The 15,959-nt window shown below is 38.2% G+C and overlaps 1 protein-coding gene and 1 long non-coding RNA gene across 2 annotated transcripts in view; both read left to right on the plus strand.

Moving 5' to 3' along the window:
- The window catches only part of LOC132791140 (uncharacterized), a 119,825-nt gene that overhangs the window by 100,549 nt on the left and 3,317 nt on the right, over window positions 1-15,959 (plus strand). The gene's annotated exons all lie outside the window — the stretch shown is intronic.
- LOC132792040 (uncharacterized) lies at window positions 4,019-6,979 on the plus strand. Its single transcript, XM_060801242.1, has one exon. The coding sequence runs from the start codon at window positions 4,103-4,105 to the stop codon at window positions 6,818-6,820; it is 2,718 nt and encodes a 905-aa protein (XP_060657225.1). The 5' UTR covers window positions 4,019-4,102; the 3' UTR covers window positions 6,821-6,979.

Below are 15,959 nucleotides of genomic sequence, written 5' to 3' on the forward strand. Positions count from 1 at the left end.
ATAAAATTGTATACATTTTAGAATCGTTTTAATAGATAAATAATTTATAAAGCTAGTGTGCTCAAGACCAAAACATTGCGGTGTTCATTTTAAAATATACCGAATTAATATACCGCAAAAATACTGAAAATATACCGAATACTACTTTTAGTATGTTGTACTCCATCGTATGTAGTACCTCGCCGATATACCAAATATGTACTTCAGTATATTTTAGTACATGTTCGGTATAGTATTTGGTATTTTTAGAATAATACTAAACTGTTTTGGTTTTATTTAAAATGAGTAGCGAGTATCTAAAAGTCGAGTATTCTAGACTGTAGCTTTATTACTTGTTTCAAACTAAACTTAGTAATATCTTAGAATTCATCTAATATTTTCTATCTTTTTTTTTAAATGAGGCATTTTTCTGATTAATTTTCTAATAGTTTTAATAGTTTGATCTTAAAATGTTTTTATAACAATATAGAATAAAATTTTCAAGATTAATATTCTTGATTTTAGAAGCTTGATTATTTTTGTAAGTGTATATACAAATGAACAAATATCGAAAATATTGCTGAACCCTCGTTTTTTTGGGAGCAAAACCCAGACAATCGCCTCAGGAGTTAAGAAATTGTATCTCAAAAATTGCTTTGTCCTTTTTTGCAACATCTCTGTTGGCCCTGCAGCTAATGTTGTACGAGTATAGAGAACAAAAGAGTCGCTCACAAAGATTTGATGATGTTGGTGTGCTGTGTCTTAATTTTCATATTTATTTCTTGCAGTCGTAAGTCGTACAAAAAACTTAAGAACTTTTCTTTTAATTGCCACAACTCAAATGTCAGAGTTCATAAAAACGAGTGGAGAACAAAAGCCTGAATGAATGAGAGAGAGAAATTGAGTAATTTTTGCATTTGCCGGCTGTGACTGTGGCTGTGGCTGCAACTGCGGCTGTTGATTGTTTCCCGGCGGCTGCATCTATTGTGCTGTGTGTAAGTTGCAAAAGAAATGTCGATGAGCGGAGTAAATTCTTTGCGCAAAACTTTTCATCATCATGACAGCCAGCGACTGTTGTGACTCAGCTGGAGGCAGGTAATGCTGCTGCCTGCCACTGCTGCATACACAATGAAAGTATTTATTAAAACAAACTTGATGCTCTCGCTTCTGCTCTCTCTCTCTATCTCTCTCTCGGTCTCTTTCTTCGCTTCGCTGATTTTGCATTTGGCTGACTGGTGGCCAAAAGTTTGTCACTTGCCGCACGCTGCACTCTGCACGTTGCACGTTGCACGCTGCCGCCCAGGCGCATAAATGTCACTTACGCGCTCCTTGACGCACGCCATGCGGCAAGTTGCAAGCAAGCCATTGTGTTCAGCAAATGCCAGCGTTGCACCCACTGAGCAAATTGCGAAAGTGACAATTTCGACAGCCTCACACAGATAGCGCGCCCGCGCAGGAGTTGCAAGGAGTCAGTCCGTGTGGCAACCACTCACACACACACACACAGACGCACACACAACTTGCCAAAGTCGAAGAGCAGCGGCGGCGGCGTTTGGCCAAAGTGTAAGTGCAAATTCAGTTTGGTTTAATTTCGACAGTCTGTGGTCGCTGCTGCTGCGACGTCGTCGTCGTCGCCGTCGTCGCTGCCATTGACCAAAAGGGCTGTCAACGTTGCCCGCTTAAGTGCGTGTGTTTGCCCCACTGCTGACGTCGCTGCCACTGCCGCTGTCGACGTCGACGCCAGCTGCGATCTTTATTAAGTTTTCGCTTACTTTTCGCCGAGTGCGACAAAAAGTTTACCCTCACAAGTTTTCCCTTCAAACAATTTTCTCTTGTTTTTCTACATTTCGGCTTTTGTTTTCTGGTTAAGATTTCACTTGCTGTTTTGCCAACAGTCGCCCCTTCCCCCGTCGCTTCCTCTCATCTCTGCACTCCCGCACAATCAGACAGACAGTCGAATAGCCAGACAGTCTGACAGCTAGACTGAATCTCAGTCGCAGCTTGAAAAACTTTCTTTTTTTGGTCAAAAGAGTCCTCAACAAATTTGTTGTCTATACTCGTTTTTTAGACACCAACAAATATATATTTGTGGCCCAGCAGCACAGTGAAGCCAAATCGATAATGTGAAATGCAGTGCAGTGGAGCAGCATTTAAGAAACATGCACATACATAAATAAATGTGTGTTATAATAAATGTAAATCAACATTTAAGTACACATTTGCAGGTAACTATTTAGTTACAACTAGACAATGAAGGTATTAATACATATTTACTTCAGTACATTTAAATATCTCTATCAGAAGGGAGATATTAGTATTCATGACGTATTGAGCTAACTTCTTGTTTTGACACCACTTCTAATTATTGGAATCAAACAAGACTTGTATTAAAATTAAAATAATAGGTATTATTTAAATTTACAATTCCGTATATGCAATAAAAAGTGAAGCAAAAATTTCTGAAAATTTAATAGCGGTTGGATGAGAAATTTCAAAGTTATTCAAGAAACAATTAAATTAGTTTGTTTGTTTGACAAAGTGTCAACGAATTAAACATGCCTCTAAGTACAATATAACGTTATGGTATTTTCATAAATTAATGGTATATTTTAATATCAAATATGATTTTTATTTTTTTTGGTAATTTTGACTACATTTTTGGAGTTTTTGCTTAATTTATTGTTTCAGATTTCAAATTCAGATTCCATTATAACTTTATCGTATTTTTAAAGTCTAATATACTTTTTGTTTTTATTATTATGACTATGTTTTTGGTGTCCCTGTTCAATTTAAATTTTTCAGATTAGGTGAAGTGATTTTGTTTGACAATGCGTATATTTATGTAATTCGTGGACTGAAGGAAATAGTTTATTAAATTACAAAATGTAATTGTTGTAGCTTATTTTCAATATTATTTAGTTATATTATTGACATACACTTTTCTTTTTTAAGCTGCTTTTTCGCAATAATGTCTTGTTTTCAAAGTAATGGTATATTTTTTATACCAAATGCAGGTTTTGCGGATTACAGTATAATTCAGGTATATTGCAGCAGTATATTTTAGGTATATAAAGTAGAATATTATGGTAATACGTAGGTAAATATGTATATGCAGTGTATTTTAGCAATCATATTTTTTGTTCAAAATGTAGAGTTACAGGGTATCAAATAGTCGAGCAAACTTAACTTTCCCGTTTGTTACAATTCACTTAAAGCGAACTTGGCACCTGAGTCGCCTTTCAAAAGCAACGCCAATTGGAATGTAATAATTTGGGTCTTGATTGTGACACTTTTATTGCCAGGTACATTGAACTGTAAATAAGGATTTAAAACTTATTGACATTTATTGTGAAATTGTTCAACTAAATGATTCAGTTTAAAATACTTTATGCAGGCTCTCGCATTGAGCTCTTGTTGAATCACAACCACTGTGGCACGTTTGCGTGTCCTTTTCTTTGTTGTTGTTGTTTTTGCTGTAGCTGTGTTCGGTTTATTTGCTCTCTGCAGCAAATATGCTCGATTGCATTTGAGTTATTGTTAGTGGGTCAGTTGACAGCAGAGCACAAGAAGAGGAGAGGACAAGAGGAAGAGGTAGCTGCAAAAGGATCTTACTTGGGGTGTCGATGTCCTGGCTGCCTGTGCATATTCAATATTTTGGTATTTATCTTGTCAGACAATAAAATAAAGCAAAGTACGCACATTCTACAAGGCTATTGACACACACACACACACACATAGCTGCTTATATGGTTTGCTAGGAAATAGGTCAGCGGTGTCAAAGTTCTGGCTTGGTGTCGGTATCGGTATCGGTCTCTGGTCTCTGGCTGGAATCTGGTGTTGCACATACCGTTGCAGCTGCTGCATGCCACAGGAATTTGCATGCTCGAATTTGCCTTAAGCGCCCATAAGCCACGACTCCAACAGGACTTCAGCAGACTTGTAAGCTGCACATATCCTAACATCAATCCTTTTTTGTTTGCCCCCCTTTTTCGATGGCAGCAGGCGGTGAATCTCAGTTTTCAATTCTCAGCTCGCAGCGCGCAGTCTCTCAGTTGTCGAGCTCGCTTGCTGATATATAGTACAATCCAAATCTCTATATATATATATATATTTTCTATGTAAGATGCAGCAGGAAATCGTTGAACGTTGCTTGCCACAGCTGCTGCAACATCTTCTCGAATGCGACGAGCAGCAGAAACATGTCGACTACGATGATTGTCTGAAATACGCCACAGTTTGCATAGCAAATCACAATGAACCGGCGGATACATACGATAGTGTTGAGGAGAATCTAACGAATTTTGTTGAACGATTTCATTTGGAATGTCTCGGGGAACTAGGAGACACAGTGAAGCTGCTGAGTCAGGTGATACTCGACGATCAGCAATTGCAGGAGGAGCACAAATGGAGCGTGCTGGATTTTATGCTCTCGGTGAACTTTCGTGCTTTCAACACGGCGCGAATGTATCTCAAAGATCTGATGGCTTGTCGCCAGCAGTTGCTTCGATCCCTCGACTGGGCATACAGCTATAAGAAGAAAGACAGGTTCAAGGCTGAGCAGCAACAAGGGGAAATGCTGCAGAAACGTTCATTCGATCTCGACAGCGAATTGGATAGCATTGAAGACAATTCCTTGTCAGCAGCCACAAATCAATCCTCGGTGGATTTATCGTTGGATTTATCATTGCTTTCCTCACACGAATCCAGCGCAGTAAGTCCACAACAAGAGGCAGCTAAAGATCAAGCCGAGCTGGAGCAGGCGCGTCAGAGATATTCTCTAGCTCTCAGTCAACTGCAGGAGCAACAACAACCGAAAGCCAGCAACGAAGAGCCTCCCAATGAGCCGTGTTCTGTGGCCGCTTTTGCCGTCTCCTTTGGCAACTATTTGCATCAGCCACTGCAAGATGTGCAACACGCAGTGCAACAATACGGCGAGGAAGGATTTCTGCTGCGCGAGGTGCTCGCCATGTTCTTTCAGCCACGCAGCTGTCGCTACTTCGAGGTGGACAATCAACTGTTGCAACTGCGTTCCAATGCGGCCAACCAGCAACTGCTCTCGAAGTTTCTTGCACCGTTGCAGCACATGCAACTGCTGCAGCTGTTCATCGATTGCTATCAGCGACACTTGGAGACGTTGTCCAGCTTAACAGCAGCCTTGCGGCGTCTGCTCAAACCCGTCGTGGAGACTCTCACCTATTTTGAGCAACGCGTGGCCATCGATCCAAAGCAGGCCACATTGCGTTGCCTGCTGCGTGCCATGCGGCCGAGCTTGCCACGTCTGCAGCTGCTGTGGAGTCTGGCCGTTGGCAGCTACGCGTTGCCGCCGCAACAGCAACTCTGCATCGCTGCGCACTATCGCAGCCAATACATTGTCTACAATCTGCTGCAACTTGCCGCGTTGCCCGCACATCTGGATACCGAGGGGCGACGTGGCAGCGCAGCGGCCTTGCTGTTGCATGTGCTGCAAGTGTATTGCCAGTTTTTGGATAGCTGGTGGCTGCTGGGCGACTTTCAGGACTGGCACGCAGAGTTCCCCGCACAGCAGCAACTCATCGACGGACGCACACAGTACGTGATGCGACCTCTGGAGGGTGAAGATGCCTCAGAGCTCTCTCAATCTCCCATCTATCAGATCATTGAGCGGCACATTGTATGCGCAGGCAAATCGTTGGCTGTGCTCCACGATGCCAATCGTCTGGGACACTTTGTGGGCGTACATCGTGCGCTGCTGAAGAAATCACTGTATCACATGCTGGTCAAGACGCTGCTGCCTCAGCTGAAACCGTATCAGCTAGAGCCTCTGAAGAAGCAATCTAAGGCGCCGGACATCTTTCGCCAGCTGCGTGCCACCGACAACGAGCAGCTGCGTGGCATGTACTATGCTTACTACAAGGAATCGCAGGTGGACTTTAAGCTGCCCCACATTTGCACCATCGACGAGTTGATGAAGCAATGCTTAAGTTGTGCAAGCTATGCGCCGTTGCATGAACTCATCTGCCGCTCGTTGGATCGTGTGCTGGAGCCAAGAGTATTGCTTGTGAATTCATTTGTGGTGCATTTGCTACGCGAACAGCTGAAGTTGCAACATGTATTGGCAGAGTTACGCCAAGTTTATTTGCTGCTCGATTTTGAGGAATTTGCTGAGAAACTTGAGCTGGCTCTGCATCAATTGGAACAAGGTTTCACTGCGCCGGCCAGACAGCAGTTGCAACAAGTGCTCGATCAGCACAACACGCGTGTGGCATACCCCTTCAGTGTGGCACTGCCGAGTGCAGATCTTGATCAACTGTCGCTGCTCTACAGCTGTGATGCAACACTCGATTGCATTATCTATGCTTCACAACTTGATCTGTATAACATCGCTTATCGCAGGCAGTTGCAGTTGCATGTGGCCATACGTAAGTTGCAACAGCTGCCAACGCTCAATTTCACTAGCACTCTGCAGAGTTGTAAAGCCAATTTAGAGCTAGCTTTGCAGCAGCAACTGAAGCTGCCGCAATTGCAGCAAGCGGCAGTCGAATGTGATGCTCAGTTGGAGCTGAGTGTAAGCTTGCCACAGCTGCAGTTGGCGCACAATACGTTCGTGCAACAGATGTGCTGCATTCTGCTGACCGACAACGATGACGAAGAGCTGTTGCAGGAGCTTCTTATGCTGGCCAACATTCTGGCCAAGCATTGGCTGCGCTTACAACGCGTTTTTGCCACACCAACTGAAGCGAGCAGCTGGAGTTGCAAAGCTGATGATTTGGCTGACTTTGATGCGCAGTTTGGTGAGTTGAAAATTGATTATTTGCTGTCCGTTAACAAATTGAGCGATGCCATGCAATGTCTTCTCGACTGACCAGGAATGACGCTCCAATATATATGATAAATTGTTCCAATTGGTTTTCGCCCCCTGTTTTCACCGTTCCTAATAAACAATTTGCATTTCAATTTGTTCGCTAACAAACAACAACAACAACAATAAACTGAAGACAACTGCCCCAAATAAGTTTTCAGTTTTTTTTTTTTTTCGTGTGTGTTTTTGTTATCAGTTTTCTGAGCGCGCCATTTTGTGTTGGGAAAAACCGCAAATTAAATCGTTTTCGACTGCTGGTTAAATTTATTTGCAACGTGCAGCTAAAAGCCGCAATCGCGCCATGCCTCATGCCTCCTAAGCGAGTCCAACTTATAGCAAAATAAGTGAAATACTGAAATACAACTCAACTGTAATCTGAGATACTCTGGAATGAACTTTATATTAAATTTCTATTTTATTGTTTATAAAATACTTCTAGTTTTTTATGGGAGAATGCTGCAATTAAATAATACTTCAATATAAGAACAAATCTAAGTAAGGAAATATTCTGAATAAGCTAAAACTTCAAAGTTTAATATGTAAAAGTTAAAATATTCTTTTGTGATGGTTTTTAAGTTAGTTTTTGAAACAAAAAAGATTTTAAACAAATTTAAAAAATGTGCTAAAAAAAACTACAACAAATCAATCAATTTTAATTCATTTAAATACCAATAAAAACTAAAAAGGTGTTGATGAGTTTTCTTTACGTAAGAACATTTTAAATCCAGAAATAACAGATTAGATTTTTATGAAAATTATTATTTTTAAAATGGAAAAAAAAATGGTTCAAGGGTGTCAAGAGAAAACACTTTTATGTGACTTTTAGCGAGTGCTTTTGCTAAGAACTTAAAAAAAACTACACTTTTATGTATAACATTTCAATGACTTATAAGAAAATTTATGATTAGAATAATATGGAAATATTAAAAATAAATTTAAGTTTTGACATTTTAATTTCAAATAAATATAAAAAATTAAAAAAATGGTTTCCTGAACTTTGAGTGAGAAAAACTTCTTGTTGACTCCATAACTAAAATCTTTTTAAGTTTAAATGATAATGTTTCTAAAAAATTAAAAAAAAAATTTATGAAAATTACTAAATTTAAAGAAACTATAAATGCGAGACCCCATCTTATTAGTGAATAGGTTCGAACATTTTTAATTAATTCAACAAGTAAAAAAGTTAAAAATTCGAATTCGATTAAATTCTTGATGAATTTTAAAGTCTAAGCTTACTCTTACTCTCCTCCTCTCAATAATCGTTACAAACATTGCCAAACATCATAAAGGCCTAACTAAAGCACCTCGTTATTGCCATTTTCCAATGGCTCCAGGGTATAAACTGTCCACACACACGAGTGAAATTAGAACGAACAGAACCCCCAAAAAAGCGCCGATTGCCAAATCACAGCCAGAAACCAAAATAATTCAACGGATTTTGTGGGAAACTGCAGCGGTTGCTGCACCTCTACCTTCCCCTGAAAAAGTCCTCCCTCCCCCACTCATGTTAGCCTGGTTCAAACAAACATTTTTGGCTGGGACTAGGCTATAAATAGCTAGCGCCTTATGCGACCAATAAATACAATACATCGGAGTTCGGAGGGAGAAAAGTAAATAAAATTTTGATAGGCAGTCGATGGCGCCAAGAGGCATAAATTGGCCAAAAGAGCCTTCAAAACTCTCACACGTTTGCTTTTTGCCATAATTAAAGTTGAAATTAAAAATTTTCGTGTAATTTGTGTACAATTTGTAGGAGTAGCAACAACAAACCACGAACACACACACATAATACTCACACCCACGCAGCAGGCACAATACAATGAATGGTTTTGTCTGGCATTTTTGGACTTGTGTTTTTTACGATTTTATTACGCCTGAGATCGCGTCTGCTTTATGTGTCTGTCTGGGCAGCAGAAGCAGGAGCAGCAGCAGCAGCATCAGCCAAAGGCAGAACCAGAACTTGAACGCAGAACGCAGAACAGTGAACGCAGCGACAAGCTCGTAAAATTCAAGTGAAGTGCGCCATGGCAAATTGTTGAAGCTCTTGAATTCCCCGTGCCTCTGGTCCATCACTTTAGTCCACTCCCCCAATCCCTTCTCCCGTCTGCTGCTGTCTTTTGAATGCTCTCGCTGCTGTCAGGTTTATGTGTCGGAACTAGACGTCGTTTTTATGCTTTTTATGCGTATGCATTTTTCTCATTAACTCGCGGCCATCTAACAAATAGATAAGCGCCCCGTAGCGCTCGTTAAATATCAAGAATAAACCTCGACTTCCATTCAACTGCCAACCAACTGCCAACTGCCAACTCCAAACAGCGAACTGCCAACAAAATGTTTGGCTTTAAAACACAAAACTGAGATTGCACAAGACTTTTATGATCATTTCCACAGATTGCTGCAAAATGGCACCGACGAATAAAGCATAAAAAAAATAAAACACAACTTTAACCACAATTTGTTTTATTTTTTTTTGTCTCTGTAATTTTTTTGCAATTGTCTAGCCAAGTTTAATTAAAAGCAGAGACCCAACGAAAGCTTTTTACGCGCCTGTTGCAAAGGTAGCTGCAATATATGTTTACTATATATTATATGATTTTAAGTTTTCATAAACTATTTGTAGAGCTTTTAGGGATTGTTTATGCTTGTTTTAATTGTGTATTAATTAGATTTTTTTTGTGAAACCTGTTGAGCAGCAGTGTGTTTATTGCAATTTGTTTTTAGTAATTATAATTGTTTTAATAAAATTATGCAAAAACAAGTAAGAAAGAAAGAGTAGAGTGTGCTCGACTGCGAGATACTGAATAAAATCCGATTTACTATTAAAATATGCCACATTAATATACCGAAAAAATATTAAAAAATATACGAAAATTTATATTTGGTATACCGATATAAAATTACATTAAAATGTAATATAAAAATATACCAAATTAATATACCATAAAACAATAAAAAGATGTCTATATACTATTACATTCAAATTATAAAATGGACTACACTATTATTTTTATATATAAACAGTTTTTATACCAAAAAATACTAAAATATACCGACGAAGTTTTACATTTAAAATATACCATAGCTGCAGCAGTCGTTTTTGCAAAGCCGGTATAAAAAACTTTCGTTTGCAAAATGAATAGAGGAAACCACAAAGTAACAGAGATTATAGGCTTTCTTTTCGACTATATTCTATTGAAATCAAACTTCGCCTTCATCCAGGAAGATTGCTTTTAGTAATATTAATTGTTTTACAAAAATCTTGAAAAAAATACTACGTGATAATATCTGTTGTAATCTAAATTTAATTTGCAAGCAAAAGTTGGTTCAATTCACAAAATTATTAAAGCAAGCAACACAATAAAAGATAGAATCAAATGCTATATATTTTTTATTAACAATAAAGATTCTATTGAAATTAAAATTAATTTCAACTGTTTTAATAAAACAATGAAGAAAATACTTCGTGAGATAATTTCTGATGTAAACTAAACTTAAACTGCATGTATGAAAGCTGTCTTAATTTGCAAAATGTATAAAGGAAGCAACACAATGACTGTGCTAAAGATAGAAGTATACTATACTTATTCTCTATTCACCCCAAAGATTCTATAGAAATCAGAGTTTGTCTTCATTCATGCTCAAAGTAATTTGCTATATTTAGAGTGCGTATCTGATTGGAGCTCTGTTGTGAATTAAAAAATTGATTTTCTACACAAATCAAGATGTAATTTAAAATATTAATGTGTTTGAAGAACTATGAAGATTTTCATGGGAAAGCAAAAGGAAATTAACTCGAATCGAAAGAAATAAAGTTCACACATTTGTCTGAGTCAAATATTTACAGCAGTTCCCACAGAATATTGTGAATAGAGCTATGAGTGCTCAACTGGAGTCACAGATACTAATTAGTTTGGCACCCCAAACCCAACCGCAGCCTACTTCGACGACATGTGATATTTTTAGTGGCGGCTTGTTTACAGAGTGCCACAGAGTGCAACCACCGAATGCCGCATGCCTCATGCCTCATTCCCCACGCCGCTTGCCGCACGTGGCAACGACGTGGAGTAAACTGAAACTCTAGAATTTTATTTTTAGCAGACGGCAGTTTGGATGTGATTCAATTCGATTGGGATGCGATTCCATTTGACTGCTGCCTGTTAATGACATGCAAATCAACTTTGGTGGTCCTCTGACCCCGAAAACAGCCGCAGGACAGAACCCCAGACCTTCATCCTGGGCAATCCTGAGCGAGCGACGTCCCACTGTCTCTGTTTATATTTTTTTCGACAGTTGATTGTTTTATTGAAAATGCATGGGGTGATGTGGTGTGGTGTGGTCCGTAGGTGCCAGAGCAGATGTAAAATGTAAATATTTACTATTTACTTTGCGGGTGCTGTGAGAAAAATCATTAAATCAAGCGACAGCCGAGATGTGGTGGGAAAAAGCGTTTATCATTTTCACAGATTGCGGCCACAAGCGTGAGGTAATCAATGCACCGCAGCGACAAATAAAAATAATCAAATCAAAATGCAATTAGAATTTTTTATTATTAAATCAAATGATGCTCAACACAATAACAAAGCAATAACAAAAACAAACGGTAAACTAACGTATTCTATTTGATCACAACTAAATTGGAAATTTTTGACATATAACTCGAGGTTCGGCATATTCTCATTCCCAAAGCATAGTTGAAATTGAAAAATAAAGCTCTGTGTCGAAATCAAATAAATCTGCGAACAAACGGCAAACGGAAAATCTCTGGATAAGTTTTTCACACACAAAAATCACAAAAATGTTGTGCAGCAACAATCAAATGAAAACTAATGGGCAAAATGTAAAAAGGTATTTAAAATGTTTGCCAAATGCGGTTGCAGTGGTCAAAATGCGGGCACAAAGTAAATGAAAATATTTTCACGCATCACAGACAAATCGCATTTTTTACCAAAAGCCTCAACAACAACAGCAGCAGCAAAAAACGAGCAAAAACGAAAACTGCTGCAAATAAATAATTTATTTAAATAAGACAAAATAGGAAAACATTCAAAATTTGTTTGTTGGCATAAAAAATTGTGTGAGTGGAATTTAAATATAATATTTATACAAATCGTACTTAATTTATGGCATCAATGTGTGCCGATTAGTATATAAACACATTTGTCTTTAAATATGAAATGTTTGCAGAATGACAAAAGAGAAAATGAAAGTTATTTAGTGACAAAAATGATGAATTTATGGCAAATAAAAAATATACAGAATTATTACGCCGAAAAAATACTACAAACATATAGATGGCTATTTTTGATTCAAAATATACCATTCAGTACAAAATATACCAAATATATTTGTGTTCAATGGTATATTTTTCTATTTATTTGACAGCGCTGTCAATAAAGTTTGTTTGGGAGGGATTCTTTTCATCCATTTGCCACAATGATGAGTCTGTATTTTGAGACAGCTAGAATATTTGAGTCGAAGGCTACATTTCATTGAAAATACATCATTGATTACAAAATATACCAGATATATTTGTACTCAATTATATGTTTTTCTATTTACTTGACAGCCCTTTAAGCAATATTTAAAGTGCTGCTAATAAAGTTGGTTTTGGGAGGGATTCTTATCATCCATTTGCCACAATGATGAGTCTGTAGTTTCAGAGAGCAGAGCAGACGAGTCGAATATTCGATGGCAAAATCAAAGTCCATTCAATATCCAAACAACAGGTGCAAGTGAAATTTTTGTGCATTTTGGTGCCGAGTTATTCGTTTGCATTGCAAATGTAAACAGAGCCGAGCAGGCAGAAAAGGTATGGCAGGCAGCCCCAGAGACAAAGAGCAGTAGCATTCATTTCTGCACTCACACTCGAAGTTGTATTCACATTCATATTCGTAACTGCATGTTGCTGCAGCAGCAGCAGCAGCAGCTGCAACTGCAAGTTGTTGCGGCTCTTTTCACAGGCTACGTTGCTGCGGGGCAGGATCAAATCCCTACAAAATTATTAATATGACTTTAGGTGCCGAGTTCAGACGCGACTCCTGCTGTGTGTCCTGAGCATCCTGTGTGGCTTCGACTGTAGCTGTTGCTGTTGCTGCTGTTACTGCTGTGGTTGGCAAGACAACCGACAACCGACGACCGTCGACCAACAATGCAGCTGAGTTTGGAGCACTCAATGTTTGTCTGCTGGCTGCATTCTCATAGACTTGACTCACAATTGGTCTCATGTCTTTGCCAGCTTTTGGGGGGTCCCGAAATTATGCCTACCTCTGGTGCTTTTAAATAACTTCCTTTCCCAGAGACAAAAAATTATCTAAGCTGCCTGCCTGCCTGCCTGGTTGCCATGTGTATCTGTTGTCTGTTGTCTGGTATCCAACAACTTCTCCTCCTCGTGCTCCTTCTTGGCATCGCACGATTCGACACTAAATTTTCTGCACATTATTTAGTTGTTAGCCTGTGGCGCCTTTTTGGAATGAGGGGTTGTGTGGCATCTTTGTCTGTGCAACGATTCTGTTATCTGTGCTGTGGTCTCGGATTAAGGCTACAAAAACAAACAAACAAACACAGAGTACAACACAGCACAACACAGCACAGCAAGGCAGGTAAACCGAATGCCTTTTGGCCACGCCCACAGACGTTGACGTTGGAGTCTGTTTTTGCTGCATTTAGAGAGTCGAGAGTTGGCCTCCGGTTTGGGTCAAACAACCAGGTGCAGCAGCCTCCAAAAACCATTTTACGCATTGTGCAAGATACTTTTTGTTTTTCTGTGTATGTTTTGCTTTTTTTTTAGCGCTTTTCACCCTCAACAAGTTTATCGTAGACTCAACTCAACTCAACTCCAGCTCTAATTTACATAACCACGCAAATTAGTTTTGCGTCTGCTGCAGTTTTTATCAGCAACAGCAACAACTAGAATCTGGCCCCCAACTTTGTCACGACTGTTGGGCAGATTCTCTTCTCTTACTTCTTATTCTTGCACCTCGTTGATTTTGTCTCCTCCCTTGCCCCTTTACCCTTCTCGCACACTTGCAACTTAAATTTAGTTGCCAAAGTTATTTAAACTTTTTTTTTTATTCAACCGCCACAATTTTTTTCGTCTGCTCTTCTTCTTGTTTTTCTACATTCTCCTTTTTTTCTCTACCTTATTTTGCACTTTTCCAAAAATGAATTTTACTAACTTTTTCGGCCACCTCACGCCAGTCCACAACATTTTTTTTTGTTTTGAACACACGCTGAGCAAGAGACTCTATAACCCCTCAGCTTGTCTAGTAGTTAAGACAACAATTCATTTAACATTGAAGCGCAGTTTGGTAAATGTTGTTTTTTATTTTTTAACAAACTTTTGTTAATGGTTCATGTGCACAGTGAAACTTCTTGTGATAATACTCAGGTTGAGACAAAGCAAAAGTGGTCGTTTTATGAAAACGGTATAATATTACAATACTTTTAGTGGACTGATAAAACATATACTAAAATAGGAGATGAATTAAACAAAACATTAAACAAATTGTAAATATATAATTTTGTTTTTATTATAAATTGTTGTATTAATTCATATGTAATAAAAAATGTTAAAAGTGTTAATCTACTACAATTATACCGAACGCTATATTTGGTATATAAATATACTCATACATTCTAAATATACCATAAAGCATAAAATAAAGAAGCTAGAGTCGAATGGACTCGATTGCTTCGAGTCGAATGAATTCTAAGTATTACTAAAAATTTACCAAATTGATATTCCAAAAATACTACAAATATATCGAATACTGTTTTTGGTATAAAAATATACTTCAACATTTTTAATATACCTTAAGCTATATTGTTGACAAATTTAAAACTAAAACTTTTTCGTTTTATAATCTTTGAATTAACATAATTAGATTGAAAATTCGATTGCCTCTTAAACACAAATTGAAGGTGAATTTAAAAAAATACAATCGTAAATTGAAAGCTTTTTTTCTTTGAATTAACATTCGATTTTTATTCGTAGAAAATTAGCATTGTAATACACATATACTTCAATTATTACCAATTCAATTTCATCTCAACTTGATTATTTTGACCTTGGCATATATGCCAATTATATTTATGGAAAATTGCACATCGATGCGAAAAAGTTTTATTTTTACGTAATTTAGCAAAACAAAATGTGGACCAAACTTTGAACGATCTGGCCTTGATTTCTGACATGCAATTTACGCAAAATTGAATCATAATTGAACAAAGTTTTACCACATTTAATTATCATTATAATGCACTTCAATTACAGAGTAGAGTTTTGAATGCTTTGGCCTTGATTCCTTGCCATTACACTGTGTCATTTTAACAGCAGTAGAATATTACAAAAAGTTCTAGGTTATGTTATGGGATTAAAAGTGGCACCACTGTGCACTACTGTTGGCATTGTAGTAGTAATGGCTAGCCAAGTCTTATGTGGGTTTATTAAAGGCTTCCTGACTGACTGTTGTTGGCTGGCAGAGTAACTCTGTAGAGCTGCCCGTTGGCCGTTGTCCGCTGTCCGGCTGATTGGCAGTTGAGAAAGTTTATTTTGTTAATGGTGGGTGGCTGAGCTCCAACTATTGACTTTGCTTCTGTTTATGTGTGTGAGTTTGGGGCTTCTGTTTTGGACAGCGTGGCTAATTGAATTTTTTGTAAATTATATATGTATCTACGTATGTATAATATAAATAGAAATACAGATAGAAACCACACTGAGATGAGACTGAGCTGAGCTGGGTTACCCACTTGTCATGAACTAAACGTTTACATTTCCCAAAATTGTATCTCATAGATATCGCAAGCACTTTGACGACCTTCACCGTATTTTCTCTATGGTATTTATGTCGCTGCCATTAGTGGATAGACTTTCGGTTGGACTTGTTGGGCAACTTTAAATATAATCGTTTCCTGTAATTTTGCAGCAGTAGCCAGTTGCAAAAAAAAATCAGTCAAAGTTGTCGGAAGTTATTTTTGGACTACGTGCAACGGCAATGGCAACAGCAAATGTTGCAAATTGAAAGAAAAACCCCGGCACTCGGCAGTCCGCAGTCGGCAGTCGACAGTCAGAGGTGCCCGCGTTGCACTTGCAACGCCCATATGCTTTTGTTCGCATTGCATCTACAAATTTTGCTACTTTCTT

The sequence above is a fragment of the Drosophila nasuta genome, chromosome 3 (assembly GCF_023558535.2).
Source record: "Drosophila nasuta strain 15112-1781.00 chromosome 3, ASM2355853v1, whole genome shotgun sequence".
NCBI classification, from domain to species: domain Eukaryota; kingdom Metazoa; phylum Arthropoda; class Insecta; order Diptera; family Drosophilidae; genus Drosophila; species Drosophila nasuta.

Bases quoted from the DNA above. Each gene is read 5' to 3' on its own strand.
- LOC132792040 (XM_060801242.1), top strand. From the start codon at position 4,103: ATGCAGCAGGAAATCGTTGAACGTTGCTTGCCACAGCTGCTGCAACAT.